At 38.2% G+C, this 20,621-nt stretch overlaps 2 protein-coding genes across 2 annotated transcripts; both read right to left on the bottom strand.

Moving 5' to 3' along the window:
- Window positions 1-683: 683 nt before the first annotated feature.
- dnajc3b (DnaJ (Hsp40) homolog, subfamily C, member 3b) lies at window positions 684-8,618 on the bottom strand. The gene is made up of 12 exons (XM_042512208.1): window positions 8,527-8,618; window positions 6,967-7,077; window positions 6,661-6,790; window positions 5,809-5,878; window positions 5,576-5,719; window positions 5,314-5,495; window positions 5,083-5,202; window positions 3,583-3,688; window positions 3,251-3,371; window positions 2,391-2,529; window positions 2,159-2,307; window positions 684-1,464 (listed from the first exon to the last, which is right to left on the bottom strand). The coding sequence occupies exons 1-12, from the start codon at window positions 8,609-8,611 to the stop codon at window positions 1,316-1,318; spliced, it is 1,506 nt and encodes a 501-aa protein (XP_042368142.1). The 5' UTR covers window positions 8,612-8,618; the 3' UTR covers window positions 684-1,315.
- Window positions 8,619-9,878: 1,260 nt separating this feature from the next.
- On the bottom strand, window positions 9,879-14,724 carry cldn15a (claudin 15a). Its single transcript, XM_042512487.1, is given in 8 exon segments — window positions 9,879-10,489; window positions 11,465-11,572; window positions 11,652-11,698; window positions 11,700-11,736; window positions 13,393-13,555; window positions 14,447-14,474; window positions 14,477-14,548; window positions 14,550-14,724. Coding segments are annotated over 8 exon segments (669 nt in total). The 5' UTR covers window positions 14,667-14,724; the 3' UTR covers window positions 9,879-10,392.
- Window positions 14,725-20,621: the final 5,897 nt, after the last annotated feature.

Below are 20,621 nucleotides of genomic sequence, written 5' to 3'. Positions count from 1 at the left end.
TTAATAATTCCATGACGTTACCAGGCCTGGAAAATGTGATTGTGAAATTCCACTACCTTTTGGGTTTTCCATGACCATGAGAACCCTTAAGATGCTTTTCGTTTAACCAAAAACAGCCCTGAAATTGCATTTGCCAAACCCACCAGACTCCATACAAATAAACAGTAATTTTATCAAGTAAAAAACACTTCATTCAAAGTCGACACAAACAAAATAAAACATACAAACAATGTCTTGGTTTGTATTTTCACTGTTCCAATGATTACCAATTCTAGTTTGGTTGAAGTAAACCCTTAATTTACAAAATAAGATGTGGAAATATGCTGTCTCTACGCGCTAAAATCACTGTTTATTTAAATGGAGTCTGGTGGGTTTGGTGACAACACTTTTGTGGCGGTTTCTGTTTCAAAAAAGGATCTCACTCTTTTAAATAAAAAGTCTAACTCTGTAGGGATCCTTCCATAATGTTGTCAGACACTCATAATAATAATAATAATCGGAGCCTGTCAGTGGCAAAAACAAGCACTTTTAGTGGACGATGAAAATATGCCCAGAGTGATTACATCGCAGCACTTTTGCTCAAAACTGGATCAATTTCCAAAAATGTCATCTCCATTAGTTATTTAGACACAAAAACATGGGGTCCAGGTTGAAAAATACTGAAGTTACTCTTTAAAACAAAATTTAAACAAACACGGAGTGGCACTGATTTCAGATCCATAGGATTTCAAAACTTTAACACCCAAAAGTTTCCTTTAATAGTGCTGAAGTCTCACCTACTTACCGTTAATGTAAGAGCTCAACAAAATGCGTGCGGACGTCGTGATGTATCAAAATCTCTAGAGAAGGTTTGACATGGTCAAAAATATAGAGATCAGTAAACAGAAAACTGCGAGCAGAAAGCAACACGCTGACGGTCCTCCTGTCCGAGAAGCTACTGCATTAAAAAAAAGGTCCTTTGACAAAAGCTTCAAAGAATGGCACAAAGAAAGAAATGACTAATAAGAGCAGACGCCCGCATCGACTGCGTTCAACCACCACCTTTCCATTCAAGCGCGGACACAAGACTTCATTTTCTTCAACCCGACGACGAGTTCATTCACCAGCAGCCACGATTAAATCCTCAGTTTTAGTGGCTAGAAGTCTGAGTTTCTTTAAACTGTACAGCTCAAATCCCCGCTGCTTTAAAAATCAAAAGGTTCAAGTAACCGACAAAACCGTGTCCAAGCTGACGCTCTGAGGAAGACTTCTCCAAAAAAATCTGTCATAGATCAAAAGTCCCCAAAAGCCCACCTCGTGTTCGTGAAGTCGTCTTCTAGTTGTGGTGGAACTTGAAGTGGAAACTGCCGCCGGACTCAAACGGGTTAAAGTGATACGGCCAGCCCTGCCCTCCTCCGCCGCCGCCGCCTTGCTGGTTTTCAGGGTCCAGGGGATCCTCGCCGGCGTCAAACTTCTGCCGCATTTCTAGCACGACAATGACAACGAAAACTAATGAGCACATTTCCACATATTTGTAATTACTCCTTTAAAATGGCTATTTGAAGCGTGAAAATGTGACGTTAAAGCTAAAGCAGCCAAAAACTGGTATCTACGAGACTGGACGCCAGACGGACCATCGGTCCTTCAAAAAATACAATAATTTTGCTATTTAATGATCATCATACTGTGAACATTTGCTCATTTACGATACTAAAAAGATGCAACCGGACGAAGAATCTCACCGTTATTTTATAAACATTTTGCACATACTTCCAGGAAAAACTTAAAGATCATTCTGACTGACAAATAAATAAAACGATAATAAGAATAATAATCCATCCATGCATAATATACACTTTTCTGAGCCGTGGCACATATTTAGTCACTCTGAACACGTTTCCTAAATTCCTATAAAGACAATAGAATAGAAATACTTTATTAATCCCGTGAGAGAAACTGTTTTGTTGCAGCAGCAAATAAGAGAGCAGCGACTGAATGAAATATTCGTTAAAAAGGGCAAAATAATGCAAAAATATACATATACAAAGGAATAAAGCAAAATAACAACAGTAATAATAAGATGTGTACAGTTTGTACAGAGAACAAACAAAAAGCCTAAAAGATTAAAAAGAGCAATAAAAAAGATAAACTGTGCAATAAGTGAAGATGAGCTCCTTACCCGGGTCCGTGAGGACCTCTTTGGCGGACGCGATGTCGATGAACTTCTTCTCCGCTTCTTTCTTCTCGGCCTCCGACTGGAAGTTGTCGGGGTGCCACTGCTGCGCCAGCTTCCTGTATGCCTTGATGATCTCCTGCTTGTTTGCATTCCTGTGGAAAAATAAAGTGTGTTAGGAGTTATCTGAAGTGATCCGGATGAAACACCGCGTGATAAAACTGGTTGGCCCGGTTACCTGCCGACACCGAGGATCTTGTAGTAATCCCTCTTACGAGAGATTTTGAGCAGTTTCTGCGCTCGCTCCAGCCCTTCCTTCAGATCGATGCGGTCGCCTTCGCCGTCAAACTCTTTCGCCTCCAGATAGTCCTCCACAGCTGCAGCAAAAAAGACATTAAAAGACATTTTTAAAGAAACATATTTATTGTCTGAATGTGTGGAAAAACCTAAAAACAAGCGGTAAAGTGCAAATATAAAAATCTATGATAACAACAGCATTAAGGTAAATAATAGAGCCCTATTGATGAACGATCAGCTGATTTAATCGACCAATCACAGATATATATCAGTATCAGCTTATATGTGTCCAATATGAACGACGGGAGAATTTTTAAGAGAACAAAATTCAGAAAAAGATGCTTTCAGTAACTTAGAAATCATCACATTTAAGATTAACGTTTCAGTGCACTGATGTTACTTTCGGAAATAATGTTTATTGTCAACCTGCAAAATATCCCACCTGCGTTACGTATCTTTATCACAAGTGTCTTATAACCGTATCTCAACGATAAATGCATTTTTATTTTGAGGGTTGAATTATTCAAGTCTTAATTAACCCTCTGAATCTGTGTTTAGTCTGATGATTTATAATAGTTTTTAGATTTTAAACTATGGAGAATTTTCTAAAGTAGACCCAATACATTTTTTTAAAAATGTGTCTGCGAAAGCAAGATTTTTCTTTATACAAGTGTGTGTTTCTAAAATCACAGACTGCTTCTTCCTGTTAAATCAGTGTTTTACAAACAGAGCTGATGACTCTGACAGAGGCGGACAGTTTAGGCCAGTTAATGTCACTGAGGACTGCAGGGAGACTTTTACCTTTCTCGTACTCCTGGTTGAGGATGTAAGCCTCGGCTCGGTCTCGGAGGACGTTGGCGTTGCGGGGGTCTCTCTGGTGAGCCTCTGAACACACGTCTATGGCCTCCTGAGCCAAGTTTATCTACAATTGGCACGACAGAGAGAGAGTGTGTCGGCTCTGAGCGACGTCAAAAAGAAAATCTAATCTCCCATTAACTTTAAAAATCTCAGTGAGTAATAAACGTCACGTACCATTTATCACAGAGAAAATGTTCACATTTTTAAAAATGTTTTTTGCATTCAATACATCATTTAGAGATCCAACTCTGGAGTTTTAATTACTTATCTCTTACCTTGACAAGGCAGAAGCAGATCCTCTCTTTGGCCAGGTTGGTGTAATGTGGGACATTAGGCTCCGTCTTCATCACTGATTCGTATTTATCGATGGCTTCCTCGTACCTGGTTGTGTTTAAAGAGGATATTTAGTTTATTTGGTAGTTAGGATGCAAGTGTTTGACACTTTTTCTGGTTTTTCTTTTTTGAGTGTCAAGATATTAAACGAACAGGAGTCACAAGCAACATGCAGCTCATGAATTTGATCTTTATATCTAAAATTTAACTGTATGTGTTGACATATCAATTTATCCAAACTGATTTTTTTTTTTTTTTGAGGCTGCACATGCATCTTCTAACTGTAAGAGTTCCCCGTGGCTGACTTTATCTGTCTCAGACACAATGCATATTTTCACAACTTTTCAATTGATTTCACAGTTGCAGATAAATTTCCAATTTCAGAATAAAAGCATGAGTTTTAGAGCTGTGGCACGCTCCAGTGATCCAGATCATTTGGTGTTTGTCTTAAGACTGTCTTTTTCTCGACTTGACGCTCCGACAAAATCAAACATGTTTAACAATATCAAAGTTTCGAGTTTTGGCTCATGCAAGTGGTGAATTCCAATGAAGTGAACATTGCCAACAATCAACAGCTGCGCTCTCTGCAGCACCAAACAAGAAGCAGCAAACCGGGCAGACAGTAAAATTTAGTTTCGGTTCTCTCGTTCTGTGGAAAAAGAGGAGAAAAGTGTGTTTCTGATCTATAAACTTACTCTTATTTTAATGAGAAATCTTAATTTTTGAAACAGCTTGCCTCTCATTCCCCCAGAAACCGACTACTAAATTACAGCTGCGAGTTGGCTGATGATGAAATGAGGCGACAAAATGCAAATGTAAAGTTTGTTTGTAAATACTTTTTTATTTTTTAATAGATTATATTTATGCCAAACAGACAAAAATACTGTTGACATGTGACGCCTTTTATCTTAAGCTTCTAGAGTTACGTGTTTTTGTGGAAATGTGAGGAATTGTTAAAACGTCATATTTCTTAAAGGGAGTTTGGTGTAATAATTTCCAGCAGGACTGTATCCAGCTGTAACTCACATTATCTGAACATGTGAGCAGCTGTTTAAATTTAAGTCTGTTTAAAGTCTTTTTGCAAATGAAATGTGGAAAAGCAGGAAAAGCTGGTTTGTCGCTGGTTACGTCCACATTCTGCGGCGTCTTATCTTTTTCTTTTCGGCTGCCCTCATGCACACACATGAGGGCAGCTGTTGCCAAAAGCTGCTTCTGTTTCTTCAATGTTTACCAGTTTTTCATTCTTGTAAATTTCCACCTGCAGCAGGTTTGGAAATGATCTCTAAAGGAATCTAGTCTTGAAAATATTGACTCTGTGGATCCCCAGTCTCTGCAAAATCTTACAGCGTGTGACTAGAAGCTCAGATTGTCTTTAGATGTGAAAGTGTGTCAGACTTTAGGCGTTAGATACCTTCAGAGGATCATGATTTCGGAGTACTGACCTCTCCTGCTGAATGAGCTCCTCTGCAGCGTCCAGCTGCTTGCTGAGCTTCTTCACCTGTTTGTAGTGGCTGAAACACTCTTTGTCGTCCTGATCCAGCTTCAGACACTCTCGGATGTGACTGCAAACAAACAGACGGGTGAGACGTCAAACACAAGCTCTCGAGATGGAAATCTGCCACATTTGCATGACTAAATCGGCGTAGTTTGTTTATTCCAGCGACAGAGCTCACTTGAGCGACTCGTGGTGATCTCCGAGGCTGTAGTGCAGCAAGCTGAGCTTCAGGAAGGCGGCGCGGTTGTCGTTGCGTAGCCTCGTGGTTGGCGTCAGATCCTGGATGGCTTTCTGTGGATCCCCCATCCGGATGTAGCATTCTGCACGAAGCTCCCGCGACTCCGGATCCCACGGAGAGATCTGAAAAAAGATGGAAGCTTTTTATAAAGAGTCAGACGTGTGCAAATTATTGAAAGAGTTTTTTCACAGCCGACGCTCACCTCAATGACTCTCTCCAGCACGCTGATGGTGGCGCCGTAGTCTCCTTGGTGGTACGCAGCATGAGCGTCCTCCTGCAGCTCCTCCAGCTCGTTCGCTTTCATCAGCTGGTCCTGAGCTTCTTCGTGGTCTGGGGAGCGCTGCAGCTGAAACAGCAGATGCGTTTATTTGTCAAACGTCAGTTTCAGGTAAAAAGCTGCAAATACAGAAGCTGAGATTTAGAATTTAAACTCACCACGGCTTCAAAGTCCTCCCTGGCCTCCTGTGTGTTGCCCTGCTTTAACAGGATGTTCCCTCTCTGCAACCTGGCCTGAAAACACACAACAGAAAGAGACTCAAGAGACGGAAAAAAATATGAGACGCACATGTAACGAGGGCTAGGGTTGCAAAAGGTCAGTAAATCTCAATGAAATCATTTACGTGAACAAAAGTATGTTGAACAAAAGTACACATGTTGGGTGTGCGATTTGGACACAGCGTTGGCCATTAGGCATGTTTTGATTAGAAGTATGCCTCAGGTTGGTACATTTCTGGTAATTTTCTGAATATCTTTCAAGGGAAGGTAAACTTGAAAATTACCAGAAATTTGAATAGAAGTATGCCCCAGGTTGGTACATTTCTGGTAATTTTCTGAATATCTTTCAAGGGAAGGTAAACTTGAAAATTTTGTCAAAATATTTTTTTAAAAAAACAATAATAAATAAAATTAATAATGATAATAATAATAATAAAATATTATTATCATTATTATTTTATATATTTATTTATTATTTTTTCATGTTAAATGAGTCAAAACATTTCATTAAAGTTCAGCTTAACTAAACTGTTCATTTTTCCATTTCTATTAGACAGGTTTACTATTGTGTCTCTTCAAATCTCGGAAAATGTTTGTTTCTATCTGCACCTGATAAATAAAAGCCTGAGCAAATAACTCCTTTATTTACATTTTATTCTTATTCACTCCAGTACACTTCCATGGAGAATTTCAACGCTAAATATTCCCGGTAATTTGAAACATGAATCCACTCAAAACACAATCCACTCTTTTCTTAAGACTGATTGTTTTTGTGGTCGTGGTCTCGTGAACTTGCAGCACAGGAAGTCGGGCTTGAGCTGGATGGCTCTGGTCAGGTCTGGCAGGGCAGATTTGGATTTTCCCATCGCCAGGAACACGGCGGCTCGCTTGTAGTAGGTCAAGTAGTTCTTAGAGTCGCCCTCTGTGAAAATGTTTGGTGCCAAACATCACTCTTATTGTACAAAACAAACCTTTCTGCCTGTACCGAAGAACAGATGATTACGGACATTACTGGAGCAGAGACAGGCTGAAAATGTCGGCCAGTGGTTGGAGTATAAATGTGTGTCTGTGTCTGTGTGTGTGTGTGTGTAAACTTACCCACAGCAGAGTGGTAGTGGGACAAGGCCTCGGCCAGCTGACCTGCAGCCAAAAGTTTGCGGCCCATCTCCAAGTGGTGCTCGATCTCGACATGAGTCGCCCCTAAGACACCTGTAACATAAGACGGCGCTTGAGCCTCGCTAGAAATATATCGCTGACAAATAGAGATGGCGACAACATTATAACCGCACACAGAGGTATGGCTGAATTTTGTCAGTCAGTAAGTCAAAGGACAAATGAATGTTTACACCTGTTTATCATTTATATTCCTAGTTTATTAGGGTGAAATCAGAGGTGCAGACTTAACCAAATGCTGCTCATTAGATTTCAAATGAGTGAAATAGAAATTCAAAGCCAAGTCTATTTTGATTCAAGTATCCATTAATCATCACGAGGAAATGACAACTCGTCAAACTGACTCCAAATATTATAAACATGTGTTGTACTTTAAGTTTAGGCTGATAAATGTGTTCATAATGTATCTTAAGATGTTTGTATGTATTTATGCATGTCAGCACTTTGGAGAGACTTGCATCATGTAAAGTTTCCTCCAAAATAAACGATCTGCACCAACTAGATCATGTAAAAAGCATCAAACTCTGCACTCCTGTATGCATGACATCAATGAAAACCCAAGGCTTCCTTCAACTCAAGAAGGGCTCTAGAAATGTCCTAAAATCAGCCTAGAGTCCTAAAACTGTCCTACAAATCTGGATACATCCTAAATCCCTAGAAAGGTCTTAAAATCTAAGGTCCAAATCCAAGAAACATCGAAAAATTGTAGAAATGTCCTAAAATCTAAGAAACGTCCTACAGTCCTTATAAGGTCCTAATATCCAAGCAAGCTAAAATCCAAGAAAAGTCCTAAAATCCTAGACACATCCTAAGATCCTAAAAGTCCCACAATCCTAGAAATGTCCTAAAATCACCCCAAATATCCTAAAAACATGCAAAATCCTAGAAAGGTCCTGAAATCAAGAAACATGCTAAAATTGGAGAGACGTCTTAAAATCATATAAATGTCCTATAATCCTAAAAATGTGCTAAAATTGGAGAGATCCTAAATCATATAAATGTCCTAAAATCCTAGAAACATGCAAAAATTGAGAGACGTCTTAAAATCATATAAATGTCCTAAAATCGTAAAAACGTGCTAAAATTGGAGAGAGGTCCTAAAATTCCTATAACAGTCCTAAAATCGTAGAAACATGCTAAAATTGGAGAGAGGTTTTTAAATCCTATAAATGTCCTAAAATCCTAGAAACGTGTATGGGGCTTCTGTGGACTGTCCCCTGGCCCCCTGTCATTTTACAAGAGTGTCCCCAAGCGAAGCATATCGAGTATCTTTGCTTTAAAGCCAAAACATCGTTATTATTAGAGAAATAATGAAGCGGCCGGTTGTTATTTTGGTCCGGAGGGGCGGGAACACCGTGACCGGTGAGCTAACATCCCGGGGCAGATCTGAGGAAACTTTAACTGCTTCACAGAAGTTTAAAAAGCACACAAACGTCTGTATTTGAGTTTTAAATAACTTATTAATGAAGGTAAAGCCTGTCTTACCGTCCAGCTGGATGTCCAGGATGACACACAGCAGAGACAGGGAGCACAGGACCCCGCTGAGTCCTGTCCGCCGACACGACTCCATCTCCGGACACAGTCACACTTTGACACCGGGACCAGCGAACTTAACGGCTCTGCTTTCACCTGTGCCGAAAACACCTCGTTGTGTCATTGAAACAGGTGACAATCTTTCTTAAATCATCTCTGCTGCACCGCAGGAAAAGCGACGACGGTGTATTTACGGTCCCGGTGTGACAGCAGTCCGTGTGGAAATGCGGCAGGATGAAAGGTTCCCCTCCCTTAAAACGCTGCGCATTAAACACCGTTTCTTCTACCTTCACGAGGACTTTTTACTTGAACTTAAAACACCTCCGCGTAACATGATGATAGATAAGTTGAACAGCTGAGAGTTGGTGCACTTTGTACATGAAACCTGTCTGTCTCCGGTATCGTCGTCTCCTCCCTTTCTGCCCCACATATTCGTGGTTGGTCCACGCGCCGCACATCCGTGTTGGTCTGGAAACGTGGGCTGCAGCCATTGGAGGGACTATTTTAACACTGAAGGCACTCCCACTCCCTGCATGGACCACACAGGCACCCTGTCAGTTTAAGCAAATTAACTCTGCATTAAGATGAACAAGAATCAGAAAGTAAACATATTAGGTGTGGCTCCTCTATGGAGGCCTATTACTGCCAATCACTCCTCCAGATATATTATTGTAGCTCATAGTTACCCTTAAACATCCTCAAATTATGGAAATGTACTAAAATTCTAAAAATGTTCTGAAATCATAGAAATGTACTAAAATAATAGAAATGTCCTAAAATCCTAAAAATGTTCTGAAATCATAGAAACGTACTAAAGTCATAGAAATGTCCCAAAATCCTAAAAATGTCTTGAAATCATAGAAACGTACTAAAATCATAGAAATGTCCTAAAATCCTAAAAATGTCCTGAAATCATAGAAACGTCCTCAGATCCTTGAAAAGTCCTAAAACCCCAGAAAGGTCATAAAATCCTAGAAAAGTCCTAAAATTCTGAAAATGTCCTGAAATCCTGGAAAAATGCCAAAATTCAGAAAGTCCTATAATCATAAAAACATCCTCAAATCCTGAGGAGATCCTAAAATCCTAAAAATGTCCTAAAATCCTAGAAAAGTCCTCAAATCCTAAAAATGTCCTAAAATCCTAGAAATGCCCCCACTTTCATCGAGTTAATTTTTAAAACAAAAATCAGTCCTTATCATAGATATCAAATATTCACTGATTTTCTGAATTTTAACCCATTAAATTACATTTTTTTTTGTCATGATGCCATTTTTTACATGAAAAAAACCACACACAAAAATAAATTATTTTCAATAACATTAGCATGACACACTTTATTTTGCGCTATCGTAAAAAAAAAAAGAAACGAAAAACATCAACGTACAGATAACTCGTCCTCTTTCACAGACACTATCAACAAAAATGTACAAACAACACACAAATATCTGGATTATCACAGTTTTGACCTTCCCCTTTGAATGGTGATGCAAATCATCATATGATTGGATTCCTTTCAAAGTAAAAGACTCTGTGTAAATGTATTTTTGCTAAGCATAAATAGAATCATTGCATACATACAGTACATTTGTGCGTTGATATGAAGCTTAGCTTTTTTACAACTTTTACACATGCAGTGCTGTCCGTTTTTAAGAATACACACTTGATATAGTGATTATATACAGTTAGTGGTGCTATAACGTCAAGATGGACCTAGTTTTTCCACACAGACAAAAAGCTCCATCTTAAGTGTAAAAACTGAACACCAGGATGTGTTGTATCAACAAAAACTTCCAAAAAGTTCCTTTTTTGATATTCGGCTCAAACGTAAGCGTTTCGGCCGTAAGTGCTAGCAGCCACGCTCCTGGTCGGTGCAGGTCCAGAATATACAGTTCCCCTGGCTTGATAAGCTGTTGGGCTGCAAAACAAGAAACATAAATAAAAACATTAGACACTGAGGTTGGAGATCCCAATATGTCATAATAATGTGACATAATAATGTGAAGCAGCTAAATGGAATCCAGCCATAATTTATATAATTTACACTTGTGCTTTTTCTACTGTGACATGTCAATATATCTTCAGTGAAAAAGCCCAAAATAATAATAATAATAATAATAATAATAAACAACGATACCACAAACGTAAAGCTTTACAGTCCTATTGAACACAAGCAAGAAGAGCTAGGGTAGAGCTAGGATAAAATACAAAGCACAAATAAAAAAAAAAAAACCAAAAACAACATCTGAAACAATAAAAGCAATAAAACCACAAGTGAAAGGTAATATAACAGATAAAACAGTTAAAGTTAAAAAGATAAAAATTAATATATTATACATTAGATTAATACTATTACACAATAAAATGATAAGAAGGCTGTAAGCCAAAAATCTGTCCGACCACTGGGGGGCGACAAAACTCCGGCTATTGTTACTTCAAAACAACTCAACGTTTTTCATTTTCACCTTTGCTTACATGTATAATGTTCTTCTAAGAGGAATAACTATCTAAAAAATACGAGAAAGCTAAGCTAATTTAATTTTCTTTGTCTGAACTGAATTGGTACATTTATTTCTAAATTTATATATGCACACTGCCGTTTCATTTCCTTTTTGAAACTGCATCTTGATTGTTGAAGTCAAAATTTGCTATTAATTATTCTATACTGCAGTTTTTAGATATATTGATGCATTTATACCATATCTTAATTATTTGATAAATACATCTTTTTAGCCTCAGATAAACGACTTTTTAAAAGTGGGCTTTCACACTTTTACATATAGTGTATGGAGGAACTACGGAGCAATAAAAAAGGTTGTAAGGAAATGCACAGCAGTTGATTAAATTCATCAATAAATTAGTTCATATCGTATTTACGCCAACAACTACTCACTATTTTTCCTGTGTGCCCATGTTGCAGGAGCAGGTGAGACAGACGCCTCCAACGATGGCGAGCACCGCGGAGCACCAGCCGATGTAAAGTCCTTCGCCAATTTCGTACCTGCGACCAAAGCAGAGCGTCAGTCAGCCCATGATGTGAGCTTCATGTTCATCACTCTCCACCACCACCGCTGTCTTACTTTGTTCCCATGTTGAAGGGGTCAAAGAAATCCTGAGTGATGTTGAAGGGCGTACCAGGACACTGAGACCATTGTACACAGACCTGTAAAATAATAAAAAAAAAAAAACATAGTTGAGAAAGCAGAAGGGAATTTTCCAGATTGCTACACAGAAGTCTGAAGTTGTGCAGGAAAGAAGAAGGAAATTCATGACCATTTAAATGTGAAAAAAAGATTATTAGTTCCTCTATTTATTAGTGCCGTATTAGGAAATGGTGAAAATACCTTTACACAAGTATGACTGAAAGGTTATTGTACTTTTTCCTTAGTATTTTTCATTTTATGTGACTTCAATCTTTTACTGCACAGGGGCCCAAATTCTGGGCCCTTTGCATAAGCAGTTTGTGTGGGCCCCTATCCTTCCTCTCTTGATCCAAGTCTCTTAAATGCACCTTTAGATTTTTATTTTTTATGTCTGTTTGCTTCGCTTGTTGGTTAATTTGTTTCTTCCTTTTTTCTGATTCTGTAAGGGTGGATTAAACCATTTTACAACTTATAGAGGTGAGAGGAGCCTAGCTATTTAAAAAAAATCTAAAGTTCAATCTTTCAAACCCCCTTCATAGGCTCCCTTTAATTGCTACATCATCTGAAAGGCAAATATTGTTCTTTTATTTACTATGAACCAATTAGACTTCATTGAACAGTTTATATTATTTTTCAAATTTAGATTAAAATACTATCAATACACAAATATTGACGGATTATTATTGGTGAAGATTAGAGTTGCAAATGTTAAGCACTTTCTTTAATGGATTATTGGTAAAATTAACTATTGATTTATCTCTATTAAAAAAACTTAAAAAAAAAAAACATTGCTTATTTCAAACAATACTAAATGTGTTCTTTCGTCAATCAAAGTTCACAGCAACATATACGTATATACTATGACAACATTGCATAGACTATCGTCTGACCGATTAAAATTTCACATCATCAATTGAATTCTTAACGACCAATTAATTAGTTGATTGGTTGTTATCATTCCTCGTTAAGGAGCAGGTCCTTCACTATTTGGAAGATTGACGGTTCAATCCACGGGTAAACCCAAAAATGCCATGTGAGCATTAATACTGAGTAACAAGTGGCAACTTGCCTGGAAACCTCGGCCAGTGTGTGTGTGTGTGTTGTGTGTGTGTGTGTGTGTGTTGTGTGTGTGTGTGTGTGTGTTGTGTGTGTGTGTGTGTGTGTGTTGGTGTGTGTGTGTGTGTGTGTGTGTGTGTGTGTGTGTGTGTGTGTGAGGGTGAAAGTGACATTTCGTTTTACAAGCGCTTCAGAAGACTAGAAAGGCGCTGTACAAGTGTAGCCATAAAACTTTATTGATTCTCGGAGGGAATTCACAAGTAACCCAGCAGCAGTATAAAGTGATTAAAATGAGCTCCACCTTTACCAGCAGCAACATTAAAGTGATAAAAACATAAATTCATAAACTAATATAACCTGTTAATATAATTAATAATGTATCAATCTGAAATATCTTTTATGAGGACTTTGCCTTTTATTTGATACTTATTTTATGAATTACTTATTTTATGATACATTTGATTGCAGGACTTAAACTTGTAACAGAGTACTTCTACACTGTGGTATTACTATTTTATCTTTAAGTACAAGATTTGAGTACTTCCTCTACCACTGGACTCAATCTAACCAGTCTAAACTCCAGAAATACACTTTTTAAAAACTTTTTCTTATATTTGTTACTTGAAGTAGGAAAAGGATTCCCGCAGTGCCGGCGATCCTCCCTTTGAGGACGGGGTTTTCCTCCACAGCCTTTGAGCACTGTATTCCTATCAGGGCCGCCACCAGTCCAAAGGTGCCCAACACTATCGATGTGATCATTAAGGCACGAGATGCCTGGATGTAACCTGAACACAGTGAGGAAATAAGGAAATGCTGACTTCATGTAAACATGTCTTGTTATAAACATTTAAAGGTACAGTGTGTGTATGATTTTGGGGGGGGATTAGTGACTTCCAGTGGTGGGGACTGCACATTGCAATGAGCTGAAACTTCAGTGGTCATTATTTAGGAGGTTTCTACAAAGCCGAATTATCCACAGAGGTCTCTTCCTCTCTAAAACGAATGATCTGAATAATATAAACCGGTAAAAGCACTGAATAAAACAGTTGAAAGTTGAAAATGTATGTTTCTCTTATGCTGTTTGGCATGTAGGAGATGGGTGGCTTGTCCACCACATGCTAAAGTGCGCTCACCTTTTTTTCTCTGATAACTTAAAATCCAGACATTAAGGAGATTATTCAGGAGCCAAATTATCCAGAGAAACAAACAGACACAGTAATTTAAACTGGTAAAAAACACTGAAAAAAGCAGTTTTACAGTAAAAATCAGTGTTTTTACAATGTTGTTTGGCTCAATGCAAAGTGGCTGCTGAATACTGTTGCCGATACAATGTGGAGCCAGTGTTTGGTTTGCCTTTTCCGCGCTTCGGTACAAACATGGCAATTCTTATTTTCAGGTGATTATACACTTAAGATAACACCCTTGTTATATTTAAATTCAATTTCTGCCAATATATCCCCCTATATCCACCACACCAATGCCTTTAAAGTTCAGCACAAAAGTTCAGGGTGTCCAAGAACCCATAAAATCTTTTAAATTTAAAAAAATTCTTTAAAAAGCAACCTAATATAACAATATTTTTATGTTAAAATTGTCTATGATTGATGTTCTGATAACCAAAAATAAAGACATATCAAACATAAATTACTGCAAATAGATGTTTTTTGTCAACATACCACTCAAATTGAGCAGCGAGGGGAACTCTACCTGCAGTTATGCACCCCGGTTGAATCGGTCGCACACGACATCCACAAGTTCTCATAGATGGTGGAGGTGGTGAATGACGTTCCCGTCGACCGTGGAGGTCCTCCAGTAACGGTTCGGCAGGGCGATCCCCACCATCACCCAACCGATGAACCCAAGCAACAGAGCCACTACTTCCACAATTGGATCCATGACCCGTCCTCGGCCCAGCGGTCAAACAAATCCAGATCTCAGTTTATGAAATTGGTAAAACTTGCAGAAATCAGAATTGGCTCACACGGAGTCAGTAAGTGTGTGAGAGTGTATCTGTGGTGTGTCTCGTCTGTCCCTGTGAGATGTGTCTGGCTCAAGAGATATGTATAATGATTTATATAAGTTGCTTTCTCCTCCTCCCCCCTCACACACACACACACACACACACATACACACACACACACACCATTTTACACCCCTGAAACTGAACAGGTGTTTATCGGCTCACTCTCAGGGTCCAATGGTCATCAGTTGCTCTTAATGACATTGCACTGTGCATGTTTATTAGACATACTCCACCCCATTTTTTCTTTTTGATGAACAATCGCACATTATTGGCGATTTACAAAAAGTTTTAAGTATTTTTTTTTCTGTTGGCTCTTGCCCTGAAAAATGTCCAGATTTTCATACTGGAACTACAGTACATACTGTACTTACACATCTGCACCTCGTTTTATTGTTTTGGTTTAGAAATCTCAAGGCCGTGAGACGCAAGGTTACAATCACTCAGCGTCACACCCGAGGTTTTGTAACATTTTGGGAAAGGTATCAACTTGTAATTGGTCTGGCTCAAAGGTGCAGTTCAACTCAAAATAAAAAAATGCAGATACATCTGCAGCGCTACTTATCAGTCTGGATTATTTTGGCGTAGGAACTATTTTCTCTCTACCAAACTACATCTGCCAAACGTACCACCGTACAGAAGGAAGTGTGTATCTACTCATGGATCAGAGGCTCATGACAGCAGGAGATGTAACATTAGTGTGGTGTTCCCCTCGGCTGAGCTGTTAACTTTAGCTAGCTCAGCGATGCTTGGGCATGGGCGGATCAAGAGACAATGGGCCCCTGGGCAAAGATGTCCAAAGGGCCCCACTATTTCTGCTACAATGGAGTGAAACACAAAGTAATTTTGTATCTTACTGAGTTAATTTTGTGTCTACTTTAGTTGTTTTGAGTCCCTTTGTGTGTTTTTTCGTTATCTTTGTCATTATTTTATATCTTAGCAGTGGTTTTGCACATTTTTGTAATTATTTTGCATCTCTTTGTAATTGTTTTGTGTCTTTTTGTGGTTGATTTTTACATTTTGTAATTATTTTGTCTCTTTTCGTGGTTGTTCTGTCAGTAGTTGTGCACATTTTGCAAATATTTTGTGTTTCCCTGTGGTTGTTTTGCACATTTTGAAATTATTTTGTGTCTCCTTGTGGTTGTTTGATGTCTATTTGTAGTTATTTTGCGTTACTTTTTAGCAGTTTTGTGTCTCCTCATAGTTCCTTTATATCTAATCGTGTTGTTTTTGTGTGTATTTGTGGCCATTTTTAGTCTCTTCCTGGTCCTACTTGTTAATTTTTGGTAGGCCCATTCAGTTATTCATCAATGTTGCACGGTCAGCTTGCTGAAGATGCAAACAAACTAAACTGATAACTAGCACCACAGGTAAGAGTAAAAACATGCATTTTTGATTTGGGGTGAACTCTCCTTTTATAGTGCAAAGTCAAAGCTAAATCAAAAGCCAAAGGTCTAAAGTGACCCAGTTCACCTCGTAGTTTCTGTGTTTGTGTGTCTTCATTAATAATCCTCCTGATAGCGGCTGGCTCAGCATTGCCAAATCGAGGGCACACTGAGCTCACCCCACTGATAATATTAAGATAAATCTTAAGCTGCATTTCAGGCGGAGCCCTCAAGTGTGCAGAGGTGGGGAGATTTATAAACCAGTGTTTGTCTAAAGGTCAAAAATGAGGCTCCAGAAATAGAGCGCCAAGAAAAAAAAAAAGACGACCCTAGATGTTCAGTTTTCTAGAAGGAAGTAGGAGGTTCATGTTTGCACAAGAAAGTTTGTAAATGAATCGCGGTGAAACACAAATGGTTGTAAAGTTTAATCAAAGTCCTCACAAGGGTTAACAAATTTGTAATTGCCCATCACAGTAGCTTGATGTATACATGGGCAGCTTTGGGGTGCAAAACTATTTCAAATTCAAACTATAAATTTTATGACTTACATACACTTTTTAAAAAATCTCTGTCAATGTGAATATTTTCTTATATTTTTATATTTTAAAGATTCTCAACATTTTAGAGCGCTTTAGGACCTTGAAAGCAAAGCAGCTAAAAAAGATTCTTTCTCCTGCTGTGACACGTCAGAGAGTCTGTGAAAACACAGGAAGCGTTTTGAATCACACGTATCCTATTTTTGTCCCTTTTTTTACATTGATTAACCATTTTTTGTGTGTGCTTTGTTTAAACCCAAAGTACATCTTGTGAATGAATCATTTTGAGGAATAACACATTTACTAACACTGTAGACACTTTGAGAGTATTTGAGATAATTCTTGTTCCTGCAGGATGGCAGAAATCTCAGTTTTCATTTAAACAAAAGCAAAAATTCAAATCCGGTTAAGCCTACATCACTCGCCTGTTTCGTGCACTCCACCTGAGTTCCTCTGGAAACTCAGTTCTGCCCCGCCATAAATGTCTCATTTTATGGCCGAGCTGTTTGCAAAACCTACTTTTACAGCTCACTTGTCCGCAGTGTCGGTTGCTGATGAGTTTATGTTATTAGATACAAAAGCCACAGCAGCTTCGTCTGTGAAAACAAAAGTTTATGTGATGTCTTTTTAAGTGATACCTGGAAAAATGCCATCATTTTTTCATGTGCTTTTCAGGAATAACTCACATGGCAGCGCAGGTGAGGCTGCACAGGAGAGATAAATGCAATTAAAATAAAAAAACGTCTGTGTGTGCTGGCTTATTTACAAAAGGAATATGAACAACTGCTGTAAAACATTTTAATTGAAGTTGCTGTTTTAAGAGATGGGAGCAGTTCTTGCTTCACTTAGAACATTTTCTTAAGGTTCAGGCCAATTAAAACTTGGTTTACGTAGGTTGATTTTATTATTTTTTAGGTACAGAATTATATCCTATGAAATGCACGGCGTGGACTGTGTGTGCTCAGCAGTTTTCTTTGGGGAAACATTTGACATGAAACCCACAATCTGACATTTTAAAATCAATGTTTTAAGTTACTCACACACACAAATTAACCCCATACATAAGGCATTTCATTTTATGACCATATTATATAGTGGATGCTTTTCTACATTTAGTGATTGTCTCTCATTGGAAAAATGATTGTGAAAAAGTGAAAAGATGCTTCAGCGCCCTAGAAACAAATTTTCACAAAAAGGCTTAACTTTCTGAACCAAATTGATATGATTTCTTTCAAAAACACGAGAGAAGGCAATGAGCAAATTAGCATAAAGCTATTTAAACAGTTGTAAGAAAATTACCTTAAAAATATACAGAAACAGAAAAGTAAAAACAAAAACTAGAAAGAAAAAAGAAACACAACTGAAAATTAAATAAAAAATGTATACATTTTTTGTAATATAATTAAAATAAATAAATACATGATATAGTTTTTCTATACTTTATTCCCACCTTTTTAAAAACTAATGTTCATGGCATTTTCTTGGCACCTTTTACTAATTTCTTTCAATTTTATGGGACTTTATTTGCAAAGTTGCTTATTGCCTTTTCCTTTTTTTTTTTTTTTTTTTTTTTTTTTTTAAGAAATCAAACCAATTTGTTTAGCTTTCAAAGTATTAAACAGCTTGTGGAAGCAGGGTTAACAAACACATTTCTACCAAAATTCAAACACTTTTGATTGTTTCATACATACAGAGTCCATAAAGTCCCAAAAGATGATACTTTTTTATAGATAAGATAAGAGGATAGAAGATAATAACATGTTCCCACGAGATAACTATCTTTTGCACAAACACAAAAAGTCACCTTTCGGGACTTTAGGTTCTCTGCACACATCAGAGATTTCTGTGTTTGATTTTTTCTTTTCTTAGTTCTTCTGGGGTGGAGCTTAATCTTAAAAAAATGTGATGTCAAATATGACATTGCACCAATGAGACTGATGCATTATTTGAATAAAAATATGATGATAGTTTGTTGCTCATGCTGTAAGGCAACTGTCAGTCCAATCTGATCAGTGCACACCCACACAGTCCTGATGGAGCAGATTAGCTGAGTTTATGACTGTTGAACTCTTAGTAAATAGTACACATGGGTGGTTTTTCTCCAAACTTTAACTTAAACTGTTGTTTCTTAGGTCATGATTATCAAAAGCTATGATTTGAAAGTGTTCAAAGGTTTCAGCATGTTTTTCTTACTTAACAAAACTGCAAGGACAATGTCTCTGGTTGTGCAGGTAGAATACATTTGCTTTTTGGAAGAAAGGCTTTTGGTGCTGAAAAGCTGCTGGACAAAGAGCCTCAGGTTACTAAAATACACCCATGTTTGTGAGCTAAAAGCCAGCTGGACAAAAGGCCACACATCACTAAAAACCACTCAGGTTTGAAGGCCATAGAGCCGCTGGACAGAGAGCGACTGGCAGCTAAAAACACCCTTATATGGAGACTAAAAAGCTGCTGGAAAAACAGAAATGTCTTGCTAACAAAACGAAAACATTTTTGTTGTTTGCTTAGTCTCAAACAGAGGTCTGCAGCTTAGCAGGCTTTGGTGTCATGCCATCCAACATCCCTTCCACCTCATGATGACACCTCAGAAACATAGATATCTCTGAAACATGCAAATGTAACATATTTGTGGTTTGCAGAAATGCACAATACCGATCAGGGGGGTCACCAAAGACATTTGGATTCATCATGAATCAGCATGAATGGCTGTACGAGATTTTGTGCCAATCCATCCACTAGTAGCAGAAATCCTTAAATGTCAACCAAAGCGATAGACCGACTAACTGATAACCGACCAAGAGACTGACATTGCCACCCATAAGGCCATGGTGTCAGTCAGTCTGCTCTGTAAATACAATCCAAGTCTATAAATAATACAGTAAAAAGATGGAAGGAAATAATCAAAGCTGAGAACGAATATTACACATTAACTGCACAAAAAATTGTGACGAAAACCTCAGTGCGCTGTCTCTTATGGCCACTGTCTGCAGTAATATAAGGTGACAGACAATAAACTGCTGTTCTGCTGGATTACACAGTAACTTCAAATTACCGTGTGATGACATGCATCGTGGGTGTAATTTAACCAAACACCATGTTCCCAGATGTATTCCCTTTCTTCCCTTACACATTAATATCTGTCATATGTGCTTAAACCGGCGGATACTCAATGAACATTGGCCCATGTACGTAAAACTCACTGGAGCTGATCTGAATTACACCAGCTTTGATGAATCATTGATGTTAAAGTGTTAAAACTGCGTACATGAGAAAAAAGGTAACGCCTCGTGTCCTCGTTTATGCTGGTTTTTCACAGCCTTGCACCTACATGATGTGCGTATAACGGCCCTCCTACAAAGTGTTAAAACTGCACGAGGACGACTCATTATTGTATGCTCCTCTGTTTGGATATTAATTTTTTGGAGACCTCTACCCATCCTTTTTCTTTTCGTTTACACACTCAATCACCCGTTTCACACCAAAGAAGGTTATTGTTTTCACTGATCTGTCCCTGGGGAGTTTCGGTGCTGTCAGGTGAGTTAATGAGTAACACCCCACGAGGCTGATAACACTCCCCACAACTGATAGCCTCCATAAGCCTTCCTGTCGTAAAACGGTGCCACAGACATGAATCCATCTCGGGGTCAAGATGTGAGGATGATCGGCGATGACAGAACGAGGCCAGGCACGTTTTTTTTTTTTTTTGTGATAACGTGTACAGCCCGATTTTAGCGTTAAAGACTTAAATGCTCAGATAGTGATCGTCTCTTAAAGTGTCCACCAAAACCTTCTTGTAGATTTATAAGAGTCAATAAATGACAGTGATAAGAACCTAATTGTACTTTGATCCATAAACACAACATAGTTCTGAAAGTGACGTTAATAAATTGATCCGGTGCAGGCTGACATC

This window comes from Plectropomus leopardus, chromosome 23 (assembly GCF_008729295.1).
Source record: "Plectropomus leopardus isolate mb chromosome 23, YSFRI_Pleo_2.0, whole genome shotgun sequence".
NCBI lineage: Eukaryota > Metazoa > Chordata > Actinopteri > Perciformes > Serranidae > Plectropomus > Plectropomus leopardus.
This window is presented reverse-complemented; position numbering and strand designations above follow the sequence as displayed.

Bases quoted from the DNA above. Each gene is read 5' to 3' on its own strand.
- dnajc3b (XM_042512208.1), bottom strand. From the start codon at position 8,611: ATGGAGTCGTGTCGGCGGACAGGACTCAGCGGGGTCCTGTGCTCCCTG. The intron at 7,078-8,526 runs GTAAGACAGGCT...CTTATGTTACAG, and splicing joins CCTGGACATCCAGCTGGACG to GTGTCTTAGGGGCGACTCAT. The intron at 1,465-2,158 runs GTAAGGAGCTCA...TTGTCGTGCTAG, and splicing joins AGAGGTCCTCACGGACCCGG to AAATGCGGCAGAAGTTTGAC.